The following is a 22,737-nucleotide window of genomic DNA, read 5'->3' as shown; positions in this document are numbered from 1 at the left end:
CAATCAATCAATCAATCAATCAATCAATCAATCAATCAATCAATCAATCAATCAAAACTTTATTTATATAGCACAAATCAAAATTAATGGTCTTCAAAAGAGATTTAAATTCATTAAGGCTTCTGGCAGACCTCACAGAGAGAGGGACACTGTTCCAGAGTTTAGAGCTACCACTGAGACGGCTCTGTTGCTCTTTGAGACCTAGGAACCACCAAGAGCATCAGGAAGATAAAATGTATTCATGTTCAAATAATTCTCCACTGGAAGGGTCTTACTGAGCAGGAACTGGAGAGCATAGGTAATGGGTAACAAAGATACCAGGGAACATAGGAAAAGGAGAACATAGGCATTGGGTAACAAAGATACCAAGAAACATACAGTACAGAATAAAGGTTTGGACACACCTTCTCATTCAAATAGTTTTCTTTATTTTCATGACTATGAAAACTGTAGATTCACACTGAAGGCATGAAAACTATGAATTAACACATGTGGAATTATACAATTAACAAAAAAGTGTGAAACAACTGAAAATATGTCTTATATTCTAGGTTCTTCAAAGTAGCCACCTTTTGCTTTGATTACTGCTTTGTACACTCTTGGCATTCTCTTGATGTACCTGAGTATTATACACAGGAGTAAATTTTGACTGACTTTGTTCTCGTACAAAGACAATAAGTTTCAATATTTCTTGGTATTACTGAATTATTCCCCCTCCCTCCTGCTGTAAGTCGTGCAAAGCGAAGCGTATAAACCGCAGCTGTTTACTCACAGATGTCGGAGGAGAAAGAATTTGTTTTCTTTTTTGGGGGGAGGAAAATAGGTACCAGGGTGAAGAAAATTTTTATAAATGATTAACTGAACGTTAGATGCAGTATTGTATTTTATACTTTCTGATCATTGCCTGTAAGGTTAAAGCAGACAAAGAGTTGGTGTGTGTATTATCGATGTGTTCTTTCTTTTAGCCTAAACAAAAATGAGTTACTCAGTCTGATATCGAGTAAAAGGTAACACCTCAAGGGGTGTAACCAGGAAGAGAAATACATTAAAAGGTCAATTCATTAGAAGGAAGTTGTTAGTGTGTTGCAGAGTCTCTGCTTAGAGCAGGGATGCTCTGTTTTGTTTGGGCTTTCAGCTCAAATCCTTATGCCTTAGGTCTGTACTGTGAACCTGATTGGAGTCAGAAAATTGAGAATAAAGTTTTAAGAAGAAATCAAGTGGATTCCTGTTTTATTCAGACATACCACTTTTGAACAGCATTTATTTCTACAAGGGAACTTAGGTATCAGGATAAGTACTGGGAAAAATAAGTATTGAGGAACATAAGTACCGGGGAACATAGGTACTTGAGGACATAGGAATGGATCCATGTGAGCAGGACTGCCTACTACTAAAGCTAAAATAACATAAACCACTGCTTAATGTCACACAAACAAGGCTACCAATGGTCATACAAACTGAGGTTTTCTTGTTAAGGTATAAAATTCAGATTGCATCCTGTGGTTTTAGAGAACAGTCCAAGTTTCTGACTTCTATAACTTGCTGCACATCCAGCATAATAAGTGGAATGTGACATGAATAAAAATTTCTACTGAGTGAAAAAATGAGCAGAAGGAAACTCTGGAGTCCAGAGATAAGAAGAGGGCAGCAGTAAAGGTCATTCAGAGGGTTCTTTAAATGAGAGTGTGCTGTGATCGAAGCATGTCTCTGATCGGAATAAGAATCTCTTTGTTTGACTTTGACGTCCCAGAAGTACTGTATGTTGTGTGTGAACTAGGGTYGGGCATAATCGTATTGTGTGCAGTTAATCGTCAGAAAAATATTAATCGATGATTTTTTTGGCACTTGACGATTAATACGATTAAAGTGCCTGTGACGTCAAATTTTTGTAATACATATGAATCCATTTTTAGAAAGAGGACATTGACAAAATGTTGCRAAATAAATTTCATGTAGCTGAGATGAACAGTTGTTGAGATATTTGCCTGTGAAGTAACAGGAAGTGATGTCATAGGGGAAKGTCTGCATGAAAACAGAGCTTTGCTAAAATGGCTAACAACCCAGCCTGTAGAGAAGAACCTGATGTTTATTTAGTTTGTTTTGAGTCTCTATCAGAGAGATGAAGAGTCAGAGTTCAAATGATATTGTTTCAATAAACAAAGACCAGAGAGTTTTCTTTGTTAAAGAGTTCCCCTGTGATTTCACCTCCTGTTTCACTTTGGCTGGGTCACGTTCAAAAAAAATATTCAGTTAAATGGGGAAAAGTGGGTATAATTGTGAGTATTATTCCAACTTTCTCAAATATAAAGATGTTTTCTTTGACTTTTTGTACTTGAAAAATATGCATGTCAATTTAATGCTACCARTCAGAGTCCGCTCGGTGCTCCTCTCCACTTCAGATATGACGAAGATTAAAAAAAGTTCTGTAATTTATTTATCTATCAACACAATTTAAAGTTTGGTGTATAGCCTGAAGTCTGTAATTTTGACACAATTTGGAATAGATATTTACAAAGAGCAAATCTTTCCCACAAAATTGGTTATGTGACCAGGACACACGGGTGTCCAGGGACTCCAGGGGATTAATCATCAAATTAATCGTTATTGGCTAAATTAATCGTGATTAATTTTTTTGCCAATATTCCCCAACCTTAGTGTGAACGTGCTGCAACATTAAAGCCAGAGAAACTGTGGTCTGTCTGTTCCTGTAGTGTTTTTTTCTTCACTGAAAGAAAAATTTGTGTAATCACAGCTAAGTTCTCATATAGGAAACAAGGTTTGCGTCTGTTTTATTGGGAAATAGTTATGATATTTGTCACCCACTGCCAAAAAAGGATGCATATATCATGTAAACTGCCTGAGCCTGTGTGTGCATGTGTTCATTTTTCTATCTTTTAGCAAAAAAAAAACAAAAAACTGAACTGCTGCAAAAATGAAACGATCTACAGCTGATTGACCTAAAATTTGGCATCATTCCTAACCCATACTGTAATTGCTGACTGATTTTGTGAGATTCTTTATTTRAAAATGTTGGCATGAAAGGTGGCAATAAACATTCCTTCGAAGAATGCTACATTTTAAATTTCTAATGTTTAACTTTAATGTGAAATTATGTGAAAAGACTGTCATGTAAGTGTACTTATTGTGTAATGTGTAATACTTTCAAGCCTTTAGGGAAATTTGTTTATTTATTCGCCTTTATGCATTCAGATAAATCTCATTGAAATCACAGACCTCTTTTGCAAGGGAGGCCTGGGCCTGAAGGTGGCTGTTTTTAGACTGGGGGAGAAAATCAAAGTACCTGGAGAAAACCCCATTCAAGAACAAGTAAAATATGCACATTCCACACAGAAAGACCCGGGTCTGAACCAGGGATCAAGCCCAGGATGTACTTGCTGTGCACTGTTCTGGAATTATCAGTTTGATGCTGAAAATAAGTTGTGCTGAAATGATGAAATCTTTTTCAAAAGCAATGTGACTTTTGACTTTTACCCCTTGCAATTAAAGTTTCATTTTGTTGCAAAATATTTTAGTGCAAGGGACTTAGAGCTCAGCTGCCCTTTTTTTTTTGCCTTTTTTAATTATTGACTTCAGCCTCACTATAGCACATAAATTAAAATGCAGACATAAACTTTATTGCTAAAAGTATTCGCTCACCTGCCTTGACTTATGAGCTTAAGTGACATCCCRWTCCTAATCCATAGGGTTCAACATGACGTTGGTCCATCCTTTGCAGCTAGAACAACTCTTCTGKGWWKGCTGTCCACAAGGTTTAGGAGTGAGTTTATGGGGATTTTTGACCATTCTTCCAGAAGCACATTAGTGAGGTCACATACTGATGTTGTACAGAAGGCCTGGCTCTCAGTCTCCGATCTAATTCATCCCAAAGGTGTTCTATCRGGTTGAGGTCAGGACTCTGTGCAGGCCAGTCAAGTTCATCCACACCAGACTCTGTCATCCATGTCTTTATGGACCTTGCTTTGTGCACTGGTGCATAGCCATTTGGATGGATGAGCAAATACTTTTGGCAATATAGTGTATGTTCAAGCATGGGCTTGTGCTGTTCCTGAACCTGTTTCTTCTTTTGGATGTTCCGTTTTAGAGTCTCCACAGCATCCTGTCCAATCCTGTTCCTACTTGRGTAAATCTAGAGAGGAAATCAGTCACGGCGAGCTCTCTCTCTCTGCTTTACTTTGCTCCCGGTTACCATTTAATCAACCCATCTCAAATTATACTTCTAATCCGGTTGTAACTCACACAATAAAAATCTGGAATCAGTGCAAGAGGTCGCTTAAATCTACAGAATTATTATTGTCTGCTCCAGTATCAAATAACCATATGTTTGCCCTTCACTAATGGACTCTGTTTTCAATACTTGGAGTTCAAAGGGAATAACTTCTCTAAATGATCTTTATATAGACAATAAGTTTGCCTCATTTGAACAGTTAGCACAGACATTTGACATCCATAAGTCACATTTCTTCAGGTATTTACAACTGAGACATTCCGCTACGTCCCCCAACTTCTCTTATAGATGAGATTCTGATGTGTAAGTCTGTAACAAAACGCTCTATAAGCAGAGTTTATTCTCTGCTCAGCTCATTTTCTGACTCCARTTTAGATTCTTTGAAGGGCAAGTGGGAGATGGACTTGGAGGAATCCATATCAGACACAGTTTGGCAAAAATATATTCAAATTATATATTCGTTCTCAATATGTGTGAAGCATGTTATAGTTCAATTCAAGGTAGTACATCGTCTACACTGGTCTAAGGACAGATTGTGCAAATTCAAAAGGGACTTGGATCCGACATGTGATCGTTGTAAACAATCCCCTGCCACACTTTTACATACATTCTGGTCCTGTCCTAAGCTACATGGATACTGGCAAGGCCTCTTTTGACACCTTTTCAGGACTATTTGGACGAACTGTTCATCCATCACCATTCATCTCTCTCTTTGGGGTGGCTCCAGCAGAAGCTTCCTTCAGTGAACATCAGAGGACAGTGTTAGCTTTCTGCTCTCTACTGGCTAGAAGACTTATTCTTCTTCGATGGAAGGATCCACATCCTCCAGTATATGGTCATTGGTTAAGAGAAGTTATGTCTTACATTCATTTAGAGAAGATTAGATATACTGTTAGGGGATCTGTAAACAAATTCTTTGATATCTGGCAGCCATTTGTATCTTATGTAGAAAAAATTTCGGCAGATAATTTTGTKTAAAGGTTAAATATTRYTTCATTATACACAAACCTGYTCATTGTATCATTTGATGAATACAAGATCATTTTTTGTTATTTCAGTGGATCCGGTATAGGAGGGGAGGGATGGGCGGGAATTTGGGTGTGTGTGTTTTGTTTTGTGTTTTTGTACGTATGTTCCTTTTTTTGGTTTGTAAAAAAATATATAAAGAATTTAATCAAAAGACCTTGATCAAAAAGAGAGTCTCCACAGCAGATCATCCATGTCACCCTCACCCAGCATCCTCCTCTGTCATGCCAACCCTCACACCCTCCCCCTTGTCAGAAAATATTTATTATTTGTCTAATGTGACCACTTTCCCAAACCATCTCAACCTAACTTTGTCCCAAAATGTTCAACCTTCATAYACTCAGTCTGATATTGAGTCAATATCTCATGGTGATAATCCAAACTTCTCGAGCTATATTTGCTGTTTTTAAATTTTTGATACCACCATAACTAAACTGTGCATGACAACAGCACTTAACCTTCCCCTTTCACTCCCTTGTAATCTCAGACACTCTATTCATTGCAAAACATAAAATCAAGCACAAAAAACTTTATCCTGATCTGAAAAATATCAAGTTTATAGATTTATAGTCAGTTTTCAAGCGTAGCAAAAAGCAGGTGGAAGCTTGTGTCGTGTGTTTACATGAGACTGGCTGGAGGTTGTGTAACTAAACAGAAATGGTGGAATCACGGTTAGGTGGGAGACAGATGAGTAAATCTGCTGCTAAATGTGAAAGGAAACAGAATTGCTGAGAATATCTTAAAAAAGACAGAGCTCATCATTCAAACACATATTTTTCAAAACTTCTTTGAGACTATTTTCAGTCGTTTCAGCTATTCCAAATAATACATCAAGGAGGAAACTAGTGTGTGAATTTATTTATTTATTTTTACGTGTCTTATGATTTTCAGAACATCTCTCCTTACATTTTCATACAACTGTACTTTCTAAGGGGGTATTTCATTTTGAATTGTCCTTTAAAAAGAAGAAAAAATCCAGCCATATGACACCTCCTGGACRGAGTAAAAAATAATTTTGTTTGGAGAAATATAAACATACAGCATTGGTTTTGTACATGATCCACACCTGCCTGACAAATGATGTCACACTCCAGCGGGACACAGCAGATGTAGCCTTTTATGAACCTGTGGCACAGATAACATATGCAGGGCCGGTCCTAGACAATTTGGCGCCCTAGGCAATATTTTAGGTGGTGGCTCTTATGCTGTTTTCTAAATCTCACTACCAATTTGCATACAGTCACATACCAAATTAAATAATTTTGAGTTTGACATTGTTTTTTTTAATTATCTTAACACCTGTTCATGTTAAGAAGCTGCCATGGAGTGAAGCATTCTAAGTGGTCCAGGGGTATGCTCCCCCCTGAATATTTTGTACAAGATCTGCTCAAATCTTTGCACTTTCTGTCCATTTGAAGAACATTTCACTACATTTTTTTTGGGATTATTAAAACAACATAAAATCTGCATTTTATGAAGGTAGCACACTGAAAACCAGACTTTAAACTGAACTTTATCTGAGATTATAACTGAAACTTTCATTAACCTTATTTTGATTTCTATTTACATTGATCAATCCACAAAATATCCTCAGCAGCATATAACACCTCATGCAGTAACAAAGCAGGCTGAGAAACCCACAAAACAAGTTACCTTCATAAACCTGAGTAATCGGTGATTATTCTACGGATTAAATCAGCTAAAACCCGATGAAAAATAATTATTTTCAACCCCCATTTGTAATGCCACCTAGATGGACGGCACCCTTACATTTACCATTGCTGCCTATGCCATAGGCCGGCCGTGCAGCTGAAACAGGTAGTCTATTTTTTAAAGTATCAATTTCTAATTTATTTATTATTAGTCATCAATGCCTTTAGAAAAATGTGTGTTTTGGGGAGGTGAATTATGCATTACAGGCTCCAGCCCTAAGCCTTGGTCCTTAACGTCTTAGTTTTAAAACTACCACTTTTATTTGAATTGAAATCTTGAGTCGATACTTCAACAGAAGTGTATTTAAATCATGATATGTATATTTCTACTTGAGAAATGAATGTGAAAACTTTTGACACCTCCTTTGGATTATAAGGAAAATTCCAAGCCCTCCCAATTGCAGTTTATTTCACACATCCACACTTAACTAATAAAAGTAAACTGAAGGTTGCACTAAAAATAAACTACAACCGCTTTTATTTTTAAGTGTAACTTTTTTTTACTTGAAATCAAGATTTCTGTTTAAAAGAATGCTTGTCTGTGCAAAAAGAGTTTAAAAACATTAACACTCGGAGAACAACAAAAACCATGTTTGATAAAAAAAAATCACATCTTTAATCTTGATTTATAACCTCATTATAAAACCATCCGYTATGCCAGCAGCATCCAAACGATCATCTTTACGTTATGTACCACACACCCCATGCAGGACCACAGTGCCCCTCACTAGGGGGTGCTCCCCACACTTCAGGAATCTCTGGACTATACTCAAAAAAACCGATGTGTTGGATTTGAGTTACACTCACAACTCACTTCCTCGTAAAGTATGATGAACCAAAACAAGGTGTAATTTTATGTTTACACATACAGAAGCTGTCAGGCATGACACTGTCACTGAGTGTTATTTGGAGTTCATTTTTAGAATGAGGCTTTTCTTGTAGATTCCTTGAAAACTGAAGGGGGGAGGGGGGTCTAAGAGCAGACTGTTTACTCTGCAGGAACCTAGTCAGCAAATGCCAACATGAAAAAAAAGGAAAAAACTCCAGAGTTTTTGGACATATTTGACTTTATTTGAGTGGATTTCCATCACTGTATCCAGTTCTTGCAGCAGTAACAGCTGTGTGGAAGGAATGATCGACCAGCTTCAGGTCGAGTTTCTGCAGCTGGATTCAGCAGTGTAGAATAACAACTTTCATCAACTTTAAAGTTTCACCGTTTGCCTCACACATACAAACACTTCGAACATAATCATCATCAACATGTGAAAGGAAAACAAAACAAAACAAAACAAAAATTAAAAAATCAAACTGTGATACCCAGCTCAGACGGCATGCTGAATGCAAGTACTGATTCAGTACACAAACATACACTGCATACGCACGACACACGTGCATACAAACAGGATTTCACACATTTTCTTTTATTGTCTCTGTACATGTAAGAACACATTTTATACACCTACTCAGGTCCATTGTTGGACACTCACACACACACAGATCAATTTTAGCAACATGCAGTCAACAGTTAACACTGCAGCTTCTGACCCAATAAACAAACATCACTCTTTTTTATTTAGCTGTTTGCCTGAAACAGCATCATCACAAATGTGTCTTCAAGGTGGGAAAAAAAGTGTTTTTTTTGTAAGAAAACAAAGCTTCATAATGTAAAAGAAAAGGGAAGGAAAGAACAGCCATAGCAGCAGTTTCACAAAAAATTCTGTACTAATTTGCCTTTTGTTTACAAAAACATGATCGACGGCACGACTGAACCCAGACGAACGACGTTAAGGTATCAAGAGGAACCGTAAACAAACCGATTCAATGCAAGATGTATAAAAATATATTCACCGGATAATCTGGTTCTCCTCTTTAATTGTTGGAAGCTGGAAGTGAGGCAGAAAAAAAATTCCTTCATATTTTCTGAGAGTGTTTTTCCTCCCCAAGAGTATCTATTTTACAACTCTGAAATAATAAATGGAATAAATGTTGGAACACTATTTGTGACATGATAGATCTCTCCTTCCTTCAGTTTTACTTTAAACAACAACTAAATGTATCATAATCAAGACAAATTCTATATTTGGTCTACTGAAAGGGTGTGTTCAACAGATGTGCTTGTGTCCAGGAAGTTGCCTGTTTGAACCCTTGCAGGTACAGTTCAGCTCTGCTTCTTCACACCCCTGGATGTTAAATATAAGCAGCTGTGCAAGCGTGAAGCAGGTGAAACAAAGAAACAAACAAACAACAAAAAAAAAGCTTTTAGGATCAAGAAAAAGTTGCACAAATCTGTGCCTGATGAGCGGGAAACACGTCGACACTTTCCCTCCATTATCTGAAAGCAAGTGCAAACTTTCACAGCTTCTTTCTTCTTCATGCCCTGAATTGTCAAGTACACAAATCTCCCTTCTAGTTTTCTAGCATTTTTGAACGAGACTTCTTTATTTGTTGTTGTATTCTGCACAGCAGACAGTGAGACTAGTTAAGGACGTAGAAAGGGGTGGTTCCATGTTAGAGTTGGAACTGGAGTGTGTTTCTGTTATCTTGCCTCCCACTTCACTCTTCAGCTACTTCGGTGCAACTACTCCTGCTCCTCTCACGGCGCTGCCGACTATTCGTACTCCAGAAACTGTTTGTGGTAAAACAAAAGGTACCTGAGGAGACGAAAGCAGCAAAGAGTGAAATCCACGCCTTGCTAAAAGGAGAACTGCTGAGTCTTCGGCTCACCTACCCTTCGCTATCGAGCACATCCTTGATGCTGGCCTTGGTGATGATGGCGTCGTCGCACTTGAACCACTGGTCCTTGTGCTGCCGGATGAAGGTGGTGTAATGGCCGCTCTCTAGTGTCCCCTGATGGTTCACCACTGCAAACAAACTGTACCTGAAAAACAAAGTAGGAKACGGTGACGGTTTATTATGCTTCAATTAATGGAACACAGAAAGGTAGTAAAAAAATTATTTAAAGATTTATCCCTTGAATTAATAAAAAAAAATTATTTACGAGGAGGAAACGTTTGTCGGATTCTGTCCTAAACAACTTTATCTAAACAATAATAATGTAGAATTTTATGACAGCAATGCATAAAAAACGGGGAATTCTTTAATTATCAGATAAATTTGTGACAGTTGAGGGTTTCAGGACTGGGTATCACATTGATTTTAAAAAATAACTAAAGTGCTTTAGACAAGTACTTCAGCCCGTATCCTTTGATACCCTGTAAGTACCAGGTAGTACCCTTTAATACACAGCCCTATCCCTGTATGTATCTGGTACATACGCAGTAAGTACCTGCTCAGTACTAGGAGCATATTTCCTCAAACCCAACCCCCCCAACAGTGTGTACCAGGCACATACAAGGTATATACTCTTGTAAGTACCAGGTACGTACTGTGTTAGTACACTGTAACAAGTCACTTCAATTAGTGGTGTCCCAATACCAGTATTTTTACATGTACTTTTACTTGAACAAAATGCCCCAATACTCAGGACCACTAAATGTACTGATACCGATACATGAATTGATGCTGCATTAAATGTGTTACAGTTTACAGTTCAAGTGAAAGTTCCATGTTTGGGAAATTTATAGAAGTTGAAAGAAAATCCTATTTTTTATTTTTAGTTATTTTTAAAACTTTGCAATATATACTCTATATCACGCCGTATATTAGATTTGATCCAATCAGAGAGGCTGTAGGCCTATATGGAAGGAAAGACACCATGTTCTAAATAAATGTGGTTGTAAAGTCATTGGGCCTCATGCAAGAACATGTTCGTATTTTTATCCTAAATTTCTCTTACTTTTGTTCGTACAAAGGGTTCRTACGAACATGTCACGTCAGATTCAACAAACTCTTCTATCTTCAGGAAACGTGTGTAAATGAGCTGCGTAAATTCCACCTGTTCGTATCCAGCTGCTCGTGCACGCGAGAGGAGATTAGCATAATTACCACCCCAAAAACACCATATAAGGCTATGATTCCTTCCTCAGATATCAGGAAGTGTCCATTCAGGAAAATGACAGCGAAAACTAAAAAGAARAACTTTACGAGTTCAGAGATTGAAGTCCATCTGTCAGAGATCCAGAAAAGAAAATCTGTCATTTTTAGCAGGTCAGCTGTGGGATAAAAAGAGCTGCTAAAAGTATAAACAACTGTGTTAAATCATTTTCATTTATTCAGAAGCCACAGCGCTGCGCACCGTGACCCCCCCTACAAAACTTTTCAGAAACATTTAGAAACTCTTAAAAAAAATCTCATGCCCACTTTGTGTCCTAAAAACCAAAACAACAAAAATCATTTTTAGTTTTTTTTCTTCTACATCTCTGTCTATTCTGATCCTGCCACTGATAAATTTAAAGGTAAAACAAAAACCTCTGTTCCTGACACGGTTAAGAAAAAAGGATTTTTTWAAGCAGGAAATACATATTTTATCAGAGCAATTACAAAATGTTTGCAGTTTGCAGTGTAAGGAACCAATAAACTAAAAGTGATCCAACATAAACTGGGTTTTTAAATGAACTATTTACTTTTGAATGGTTTTATTTTTCAYTTGTATTTGTCTTACTTATTGTCATTGTTGAATGGGTCCACAGTCTGCTGGTACTGTCCGTTCATCCTGCTTTCTTTACTGAAACACAACAAACAACACATTTAATATCACTGTTACTGATGTCTGCAGCCCATGAAAGTGTGAAAAGGCTCTTCTCTTATTTAGTCTCAGCACTCAGCTGTATGGTCAACAATCATAGCACTACTAGTCTTTAGGGTTTGAGGCAACAAGCTTTGCACAGTGGGACATTTTCTGACATTCTTCTTTGTTTTTTTGGCCCCCTTCCTCAGATCAGTGCCTCCCAACAACTCTGTCTCTGAGCTCTGCAGGCTTCCTTTCACCTCAAGGTCTGTTTCTTTTTTTTTTTTGCATTGGTTGACAGATAGAAGAACTTCGATAGAGAGATGTGCAAGTCTTTCTAAATCAGTTTGTATTCTTATTGTTTATCCCAGATAAAATTTAGGAGATATCTCAGCCATCAAAAGTAAAGAGAGTCGCCTGAGATCAAGTTTAGACGTTGTTGCAAAATGTTCTGAATACTTACTGTACATGATTCTTATTTTTTTGTGTTTTATTTTTTTACTAATTTATACAATATCTCACAGAAAATTACAAACGGTGCACCAGACAAACCAGTCCAACTCCCGGCATTGAATTTTCTTCAGAAACAGGAAATGAACAGAAAACACAGAGTTATATTAAATACAGAGCTTTAACTTCCAGCTCTTTTACAGTTCTTGCACGTCTGTTTTTTTCCCTCCTTTTTGACTGCGAGTCTTTTGGGTTCTGCTCACCTGGAGGCCATGAAGGGGGTCATGTCTAGTTCCAGTGGGAAGGAGACATAAGTAGTGATCTTCCTCCGTAGTTTGGCCGAGTGCTCAAACCTCTGCAAACACACACGCGTGCGCAATTATACATACACACACGCAAAAACAGGTCTGTGTTGAATCACTGATRTGATTATCAGCATCTGTTAAAAAGTCAACAATCATGTAGTTACTTTGAGGTGAAAGCAGGCCACGATGGGCAGCTTCTTCATGGTCAGCTGCTTRGTGGACTCCTGGTAACTATGGCAACCGCTGCACTTGATCTTGGCACTGCTGCCGAGGTGCTCTGGTCTGGTGAACCTGAACAGGAGAGAGGTTGGKGGGGATTCAGAAACAGACTGCTTGAGCTTCTGTGCACAGCTTTCACCTGCTGCTTCTCACCCCCCACACCCTGCAGATTTTTGTTTAAATACTGTCGTAATTAMTTCTCTTTAAAAGGAAAAGATCTTCAAAGATCAAATTTATCCTCCGACATAAAGACTTAGAGGTGTTGGCCTTGTATATCAGTCACCTGCGCAGACAGTCCATGAGTGTTGTGGCTCCAGTGGTGTGACTCTCTCCATTAAGGGCTGACACCTCTCCACCTGGGCTGAGGGGCCAGAACGGTGTGGAGGAGCCTGGCAGGTCCAAGCTGATGTCCCAGAATGGGTCGATGGTTGTTGAAACACCACTTTAAAAGAAAAAGACTGGAGTGTGAGGGTGTATGAAGAATACAAAAGGTTGTACAACAGATTCAAAGTGCATCTGTCTGATAAACTGTAAAATCTGTAAACAACCTGACAAGAAACAAAGCTGTAGTTTCTTTTATTGACAATGACATTTAGTTGTACTCTATTGAAATGATATTGTATGTTTTCTGTACATATAATAGATAGAAAGAACAACTGCACGTTGCCGGATCAAACCCAGGCTGGTGACCTTTCTAGGTAGAGTTAGCATGTTCTCTCCGTGCATGCATGGGTTTTCTTCAGGTACTCTGGTTTCCTCCCACAGACAAACATGACTGTTAGGTGAGTGAGAGAGTGAATGGCTATTTGTCTCCATGTGGCCCTGTGATGGAYTTGYAATCTGTTCAGTGTCCACCGTCCCTCGCACAGTGACTGCTGGACATGGGCACCAGTGAGAGACATGTCTATAAAGAATAATGGATGTTTGATCTTGGAGATATTAGCCAAAAGACCATTTAATTCTGAGCTCAGACCCAACGAATAGTCAATGTGAGATAACGTGATATGAAAAGAAACTAAGTTCTACAGGAGTGAGAGATACACTGYGTGACAGAAGGTAAAATAACATTTTCATGAATATTTGAAAATGTGAAAACGCAGAACTAAAAATGGGCTTGTCTTCAAAACGTTAAGAGTGTATCATCATTGGTTTCTAAGTAGAAAATTATGTGATATGATAATAAAAAACTAAAAATGTAAATTCAGTCATGTAAAGTTCAGCTTTCTGTGACTTGTTAACAATTTGAATGTTTCTACTGTGAAATATGTTTGACCTATAGAGCTCTACAGAAGACTCATCACAGGGAGGAAGACTTGTAATCATTTTAAGGCTCAGTTATAATTCATCACGTCTTGAACCACAGAGATTGTGAAAGCTAAAAGGAAAACAAACAAATCTGAACTAATTCCTCAAGGTTCTAAAACTACCCTCAAGTTGCTGCAGATGGCTAACACTAGATGTCCTTTTTATACATTTGCAATGAGTATTTGACTTTCAGCAATTAGAATGGTAAATAGTAAAAGTCAAGTAAATGGTTTTAAGTCATACCTCTCAGACCATTCCTTCTCAGTCCTTGTAGATCAAACATATTCTGGTTCAGCACAATTCACCTGCGGAGTACCACAGGGTTCCATTTTGGGCCTTATTCTATTCCTCATCTACATCCGCCCCCTAAGTCAGATCATAAATAATTTCCCTGTCATCTCATACCACTTCTATGCAGACGACTTGCAGCTGTACTGCTCTTTTAATGAGTCCAGCTACCACAAACTGCCTTCCTTTTTAAACTGTATCACTGAAATTAATCGCTGGCTGTCAGACAACCTTCTGCTCCTTAACCTTTCCAAGACTGAGACACTGATTCCTGGCACCAGAAAACAAAATCACAGAGATAAAACATCAGCTTGGCTCCTTGGGTCCAACCGTTAAACAGAACATTCGAAACCTAGGAGTCAACTTAGACTCAGATCTGTCCTTGGGTAAACATGTTAAAAGTCTGGTTTCATCATGCTTCTTTCAGCTCCGTAACATTTCAAAACTTTGCCCTATACTGTCTGCCTCTGACCTAGAAATGCTAATCCACGCCTTTGTCTTGACCCGCCTAGACTATTGCAACAGCCTGTTCACCTGCCWGAACCAAAAACTTAATCGTCTCCAACTTGTACAAAATTCAGCAAGACTTCTAACTCGCACTTCGAAACTCTCCCACATTACTCCGATCTTATCAGAGCTTCACTGGCGACCTGTCCACTTCAGAATCAGATTCAAAATTCTAGTTCTCACCTTCAGAGCCCAACTACATCTTGAGCCCCATCTCCCACTATAATCCAACACGCAATTGCGTTCACAAAATCAGAATCTTCTCATGGTCCCCCCTACCCATCTCAAGACCCACGGAGACCGTGCTTTCTCCTCCATGGCACCCAGACTTTGGAATGCTCTCCCGGTCCATCTGTGCTCCGTTGATAACACTGACACCTTTAAAAATAAACTAATAACACATCTATTCACTCAAGCATTTAGCTGAAGGTATCCTGCCGTCCACAACATAAATCCTGAACCTTAATTTTCCTTGACTGCAAAACACGTACTTCACTTCAGACTGGTATCGATTTATTTACATATACGCCACGACCTTCGACTCCAATTAGTTACAGGCAAGCCTGTCTATTGTACATACCTTAATTACTTTTTTCTCCATCATTGTTATTCCATGCCCCCTACTATTCCAAAAATTTGAGAATGTATTGACCTGAATTTCACCATTTGTAATGTAATTGTCAAGTATTTCTGTTTTTGTAATGCAATTGTCAAATATTTCTGTTTTTCTATTTGTGTTTGATTATTGTGCAGCACCTGCTGCCAATTAACTCTTTCTATATTAATGATTATTGTACAGCACCTTGTGAATTCCATTTCTGTGAAAGGTGCAGTATAAATAAAATTTTACTTACTTACTTACTAGTAAAACACATTTGTTCAATAACACTTCCATATCTGGAGGTTTGCATCGGTGGAGGTTTTCCAGAGAAGACTGCATGTTCACTGTGTTTCACATCAGCAGTTTTTATTGTCAGACAACATGTTTGCACTCTGTGCAATGGAAGGAAGAAAATGAAGAAAAAGATCTGACAAAAAGATCAAAAAACCTAAAGGTTTTGGACTATACCGAAGAGAAGAAAAGCAAAAATGCTCTACAGTAAAACCAGTTTAGTCAACTTTGCCGATATAATCCCTGAGTGAAACTGTACTTCCTGCAGATACAGTATTAAACTAGAACTGTAAAGCAGTTATGACCGGGGTCCAAGCCCGTTTATGCACATCCACTTTGACTCATGTTGCTTACAGCATCCTGTCAATCTTGTGTACCAGAGAACTGTAGCATGATGGGAAGTTTTTATGAGGTCTGTTGGAGGGCTAATTTGCCACAGCATCTGCTGAGCTCCTTCTTCACCAGTGTGCCTATAATGGTTCTCGTCAATTTAGGGTTGACCAAATGTGTGTGTTTATTTTTGGTTCCAATCACACTTTTGGATATACCTCAGTGGTATTTCTAGGCAGGTCAAGCTGAGTACTGACTTCACAATGGAGAAGGGGCTTTTGTAACGCGGGTCCCATGTAAGACATAGACAAGAATAGGTGTGTGTGTGTGAGTCCACATAAAGTGAGAAAATTATTTATTTGTGACCCTGTAAATGAGAAAGTCAAGTGTGTGTACATATGTACTTGTATTTGTTTCTTTGTGTTAACTAAATTTGACAGTTTTTCCCAGAACACACAGCCTTTTGAGGACTGAAGCTGGAAACATACTCCCTGCGAACTGCCGACATCGGCACGGGTTGTCGCAGTTTAATGACAAAAATTACGTCATTGGGCTTTGCAGCATCGTGTCGACAGCCCCTTTTGGCACAAGCCCCCGGCAGAACTTTTTGACCCCCCTCGCTTGTCAACGGTWATGTGTGATTGGTCTGAACTGAAAGCGCTCGGACAGACACAGCAGAAGAAAAAAAAACAAAAACTCGCTTCTGACTAGAGCAGACTGTTTTGAGCAGTTTTAAAGATAGACAAACCGAGAAAAACTCATGCGTGTTTGTGTTGACAGCGCTATGCGCTGCGTTTACTTCAACCACTTGGTAAAAAAAAGGGAAAAAAAAACAGACTCGCTCCCCAAGCCGACCAGGAAGCAGAGTTTTATAAAGATAGTCAAACCGTGAGAAACTCATGAATGGAGATAAACAGACATAACAGATAAACAGGCACAGAGGAATCTGAAACTGTAGAGCTTTTTAACCAGGACGGATGTGGATAAAAATCCGTCGGGTGAGTGACTTTTTTTCTGCATTGCTGTTGAGGGGAGAAACTCCATGCAGTGACGTATGTTTCAGCGGGAGGGAGGGGTTTCCCCGAGCTCGTCGGCGCAGTGTGCAGGAACTATGAAAGGTCTGTGCGAAAATGACTGCCGACCAACCACGTGACCGCGCGTTGACCCGTCGGCGTCGGAGCGAGTATGTTTCCACCTTGACCGTATGTGTATCAAAGCTTGGTCCCCAGTGACAAGTTGGAAATTAGAGATTGTTCTCATAAAGATAGTAAAACAAGTATGTGTGCCTATCATTCCTTCATGAGCTTAAAATTTAAAAATTACCTAAAATCACAAGATTGTCAAATTCTGAAAATATTTGGTAATGACTGGCTGCACATTATGTATGTATACATTTTTTAAAAGCCCCTCAGGTTCAAACTTTTCCATCAAAATTTTTTTTTATTATGCATAGTGCATAGCATTAAAAAACAAAATGCTACTGATGCTATTGATTATATTCAAGAAAAAAAACTGTTTATAAGAAAGGTTGGAAAACATCCATGCTAKTTTTCCTGCTGATTGAAAAATACAGCACTAACTTACTAGCATGTTGCTAATTTTAAGACTCTCTATAAAAAGGATTAAACATTTTAAAATGTCAGACCTTTCAGAAGTATCGTAGCAATTTATTATAAATCAGACAATGTGTTCTGTGATTTTTTTTTTACCTCTGTAGGTCAAATGTGTTTTTTAATAAATTTTTAGTGTGTCATTCACAAACCACTCCCACTTTTGCCAGTCATTACCAAATTGTATAGAACAACTCAGTTTGTGGTCTTAAGCAAGTGTAGTAGATTTGGTAGCAATTGGCATTAGCATTTTTGAGATATAAACATGGTGCATTTTTTGCACCCCCTAGAGTTTGGTGAAAATGAAAAATTTAAACTGCTTTAGGACAATCCCTTGAATGTTTGATGTCAATATGTGTTAAAATACATAAAAGATGGTTTTTGGTAATGCTAACAAGCTGGCTTTTTATATGCATAAACATATCTCAGTCAAACAACCTTTTCTTCACAGCTTTTGCAGCCACTACTACTGCTACATGAAAAGTTTCATGCTTATTAGAGTTGCACCTTTGGAGAAGCACATTTGCCAATTGTCATTGAAAACAATACATTTTTTAAACAAACTTATGTTTCATCAAAAATACAGTACAAATTAACGATTAACAGGCCAAAACGTTTTTGTGATTGGGCTAAATATACTGGAGTTACCAATCAAAATGTTTTACCCTTTACAGTAATGCCACCTATTGGTACACTGATGTAGATTTTTGTATTATATAGCAGTTAGTGCCCACTAGTTTTACTATGAAAAACTAATTTCGGCTCCATGACTGATATTTTTGTACTTGTTCTTCAAAACTTAGAATCAGCATACTAATTAGATGGAGGATGGTAAGTTTTGTGGCAACTGAACTTTAAGCCTTTAAACAAAAGCTAAAAATCTTTTTTTTTACAAATTTTGCACTGTAGAAAAAAACAACTTTAGGTGAAAATAGGCGTGGCCTATGCCACGTGACTCTGTGGTGTCCAGGGATTATTTTGCTATAAGCCAAACAATTCTGTGACTTACTGTTTAGAAGCTAGATGACCAAATGCAAAGACATTGATTACAGCGTCTCCTATAGGTTGACTTGTCTGATTATTTTTCTTCTCTGTACTCGTAAGACTCGTAAACGCTGCTGCTTTTCAGCTGCATTCCCCTAATCTGTGGGCTGGGACCCCTAATTACTCTGCACAAACTTTCTAGTTAGGAACTAGAAAACAATTTAGCAGAAAATGTAGCAATGCACAAGATGGATGAGATGGAACAATACTAGCCCAAGGATTAGGATTGGATTCAAAAGAAATTAATTTGACTTAATAATTGAACAGCCTTCAAAAGATTTACCCACAAAAATGTTATGTCATGTGAAAAACAACTACCCTAGAATGTGTACGTCCAAAATACTGAATGGATTTTTGTTTCAGAAGATCAAAGAGCACGTCTGTTTGTTTGTAATGTTAGCCAAATATTTCATGAACCACTAGACAGATTGATTGAAGCGATCAGGACATAATCATTAGATGTATATCTACTATGAATTAACTTTTGAAGTCAGCCCAATTYAAGATGAATGTGTATCAACAAATCAACAAAACTTGTTATAGCTCAATTAACTTTACAGATATTGAGCTAAATTTTGGTGTGATAGTAGCTGAGAGTCATACTCAGCACACACTAATGAGGCTGAGCATAACAGCTACAAACTCAGTCCTTTTTCCTTATATGATCCTAGTTTCAAACTTTGACCATGTGATGTGCAGTGCATGAAAGAATGCTAACCCTTTACTTAAAATAGAGTACTACTGTCTCCAAGTGAGAACTCAGAGACTTGGCGAAAGCACTGAAGTGGGTTTGGGTCTAACACTTGTTTGAAAAATTCCTTTAAAAGTGCAGATAATCTCATGAATCCACAAGGTGGCAGTAGAGAATAACTTTTCAGCCAGTGAGGGAGAARAGGCTTGTTGCTGCAGTGTAGCAGCTCAAAGAGAGGATGTGTGACATCTGAAAGATAWGAGTTAAACAGAAAAGAGGCGGGAGCTGGGCTGCCTGAAGAGAAGCAATTAAAGACACATTTCAGTCAATTTTATTCTCTTCAGTTTTGTGAGAATCCAGGAAGCCATAACTGGTGTGAAAGTTTTTACCCCCTCACACACACGGACTCACTGGCAGACTTGGCAGGTGACGTCAGACTGCAGGCCCCCTGTGAAGATTTGGTCAATGATGCAGTTACAGTGGTTCGGGTTGTTGGCTTTCTTCCCGTTGTCATCTGTGGAGACACACGCATGTACGGCATCATTAAAAGCAATCCTGTGCAACTTCATACCCCCCGCTCTGCTTGAAYACTGACAAAAGTGACAAACAAGATCAGTGAACCGCTAACAGCCGATGCTGGTGTTAGTCGGTCATCTCTTACCTTTACAGTGCCGGTGCAGCACGTCTAGCGCAGCAATGAGGAACTCGTGGGCGTCCTGCTGCTCGTAGCCGGCCAGGTGCCGGGCGTGGGTCCACACCAGGTGCAGGAGGCGGAACGGGATGTGAGGGGAGCGATGGCCTGAGTAGAACTGAGGAAGGAACAAAGTGTGAGAGAAGACATTTTCTTTCGCCTTGGGCTGTGAAGACAAACAAATGAGCCCATCACCTCCTGGAAGAGTTGGGACATCTCACACACCAAGCATGAGTTGCTCTGCATCTCACATTTGTGTCGGTCAGACAGGAAGAAGTCGCGCAGCAGCGGAGTGTGTGTCAGCGCCTGCACGATGCAGTTCATAAAACAGGTGTTGCCCAGGTTTATAAGACCACGCAGGCCTGAAAGAGAATGWAAGATGGGGAGAAGAGAATTAATGGCTCAAAACAAAGAAGGAATGAAGAGGGAGGAAGAGAGACAACTCTGATGCCCAACCACACACTGACAGAAAGGAGGAGAAAGAAATCAGGAGGAAAGGAAGCAGAAAAAGACTAGGAGGTATCATTGTCAGTGATAAGCAGCCAAATCTGTAAATCTCCTCCTGTGAGACAGAGTCAGTGATGCTAATGGTGCTGGGCGGATCACTGCAGGCTGCTACAAGGTGTTAAAGTCTGTCAGCAGTCCTCACAGCCACACACTGACTGATGACTCCACCGCTTTGCTCCAACTTTCCCTGTCGCTACAGTGTATTTATAGTTCTGCTAACTCAACATATCCATGAATGCTTCACCTTCACGTCTGATTTCTTTTCACTTCTGCTTGTCTGTCAGTAAARAGCAAATGCTGCCCATAGTCCATAAAAAACAATCAAATCGATCAGGCAGCGGGCAGCTCCAGCTCCTTTTCACAGGTTTGCACAACACAGAAGTACAAACCTATTGTACAGTTGGAGGTGATTCTCCTTCTCTTGGGGTTGTGGCGAAGCAACTCCAGCTCCCTCTTTGTGGGCTCCCATGTTGAGTACTTCTCCCCGATACCTGCAGCAAGTGAAACCAAAGACAAACCCTTGGAAACATGCTTCGTTTGTTTCAATGGTTTRTGTTAACGGCACCTGTTGAAAGTTTTGCATCTGAGACAAAAATCAACTTTAGAAAATGAACAAAAAAATAAAAAATAAATACTGAATTCAAAGTGAATGCTGTGAATGAGCTAGATGACAACATAACCTAAAGTCTATATTCATGTGTTTTTAAACACATAGATCAGTAATATTAAAGTGGGCTTTTAGGTATAATTATCATTTAAGTCTTACTTATTGAAGTTTAAGCAAACAGCTTGATTTATATTTTGCAAGATGTTGAGAATTCTGCTCTCATTGTCGCAGTTGAGTGACAAAATTACATCATTTTGATCTCGCAGGCTTTGAAAGCTCCTGTTCTGTGCACAACACTCATATAATTCCTATGTGTAAAATTCTGGAGRTTAAAATAAATCCACTTGTATCTTTGTTGCGGTTGAACTAGCTGTTAGCTTAGCAATCCTGTTGACTTCAAAGTAAACTGAGGTCAATTTAAGAGCAAGCTCAGTATATTATTATACTTTACACAGAAAGCCACTTCTAAATTGACAAACTATCATTTTGAATCTTTCAGGTTCACACAATTATGTTTACATAAACAGACTGATAACATTCAGTGAGTGGGAACCACCTCGTAACCCCAGGATTTGTTTCTTAATACTTATTTCAAATTGACAATTTTATACATTTTTGCTTCAAAAATTTAGTTGTGTTTAATTTTAGTTGYGTTAACTAGACCGTGAAACTAGAACTCTGGGTTTTTATTTCCAAGAGTGAACCACCTGACTCTCAGTTTAAAAAAAATATTTTAATATGTTTGGTTAAACTGTGCTAAAGTCTCAAGTTGTTGTTTTATTCATATTTGTATTTCAAGTATTCAGATGTTTCTTATAAGTACTGTACGTCGACAGCTGATTAATTTTTGAAGTTAATCCAATTCAAGGAGTCCACATGTCTGAAACAAACAGTTATAACTCAGTCATTTTTACAGATGTTGAGCTCAAATTTGGTATGGTTGTAACTAAATATTACTCCCAACCATGGAGTTTTATAGAACAGCTGGAGTGTGTCTTGGTCTTGTGATGTTGTGATCTATTGGAGCAACGTTGGCCATAACCAAACCAAGCAAGTGTCTGGATTTAGCATTACTGTACAGTATATGTTGACAAAATTCCAAACAATAGGGACTGGTTATGTAAAAATCAGGGTTCGACAAATCCTATTGCCCGACTGCCCGGGGCAAGTAAAACCCATATTTGGGCAGGTGGGTGTGTCCCRATGCCTGCCCGACCGGGCAGGTAAACCATTTCTTTATTTTTTGGCTATTTAYTCGAAATATTCTGAAARTAAATGAAGAAATATAGCAYTTTAAAACACGTAAAGAGAAAATAAATCCTCAAAATTTCCCCCTCCTGCTGTAGAAAAGTTACRTCGTGCAGCGTGTCGTGGGATCCTCTCTCCCTCCTTCCTGCTGCACGTCACGCAGAGCAAAGCTTTAACAACCRTAGTTTTTTCACACCCGTGTTTTCGGAGAAAAAAAACTTTTCTTATGTATTGTTACCCACAGAGATGAAAAAATATATGGACGTTCGTTCAGTCATAAATCCTTCTCGCTAATGTTGGCTTCTGCTCTGATGATGAAGATGATGAAGATGAGAGCACAGCAGCAGCAGAGGGTCAATTCAGGAGGCAGAAGCTCATTGTATGGCAGGCCGTTATAACATTTATTTGGCTTCACCACACTTATATTCTAGT

The 22,737-nt window shown here is 38.6% G+C and overlaps 1 protein-coding gene across 1 annotated transcript in view; it reads right to left on the bottom strand.

The window, feature by feature from the left end:
• Positions 1 to 8,033: 8,033 nt before the first annotated feature.
• usp22 (ubiquitin specific peptidase 22) overlaps positions 8,034 to 22,737 on the bottom strand; it is a 33,808-nt gene continuing 19,104 nt past the window's right edge. Inside the window, exons 4-13 of the mRNA XM_014021886.1 lie at positions 20,840 to 20,941; positions 20,139 to 20,305; positions 19,914 to 20,061; positions 19,664 to 19,766; positions 12,869 to 13,027; positions 12,531 to 12,657; positions 12,325 to 12,416; positions 11,546 to 11,608; positions 9,713 to 9,862; positions 8,034 to 9,635 (exon numbers count right to left, since the gene is read on the bottom strand). Of these exons, the coding sequence (XP_013877340.1) occupies positions 9,593 to 9,635; positions 9,713 to 9,862; positions 11,546 to 11,608; positions 12,325 to 12,416; positions 12,531 to 12,657; positions 12,869 to 13,027; positions 19,664 to 19,766; positions 19,914 to 20,061; positions 20,139 to 20,305; positions 20,840 to 20,941 (1,154 nt within the window). The 3' untranslated portion in view covers positions 8,034 to 9,592. The remainder of the gene's footprint in view (positions 9,636 to 9,712; positions 9,863 to 11,545; positions 11,609 to 12,324; positions 12,417 to 12,530; positions 12,658 to 12,868; positions 13,028 to 19,663; positions 19,767 to 19,913; positions 20,062 to 20,138; positions 20,306 to 20,839; positions 20,942 to 22,737) is intronic.

The sequence above is a fragment of the Austrofundulus limnaeus genome, unplaced genomic scaffold (assembly GCF_001266775.1).
Source record: "Austrofundulus limnaeus strain Quisiro unplaced genomic scaffold, Austrofundulus_limnaeus-1.0 Scaffold309, whole genome shotgun sequence".
Classification (NCBI taxonomy): Eukaryota; Metazoa; Chordata; class Actinopteri; order Cyprinodontiformes; family Rivulidae; genus Austrofundulus; species Austrofundulus limnaeus.
The sequence above is the reverse complement of the archived record's forward strand: the minus strand, read 5'-3'. Positions and strand labels throughout refer to the sequence as shown.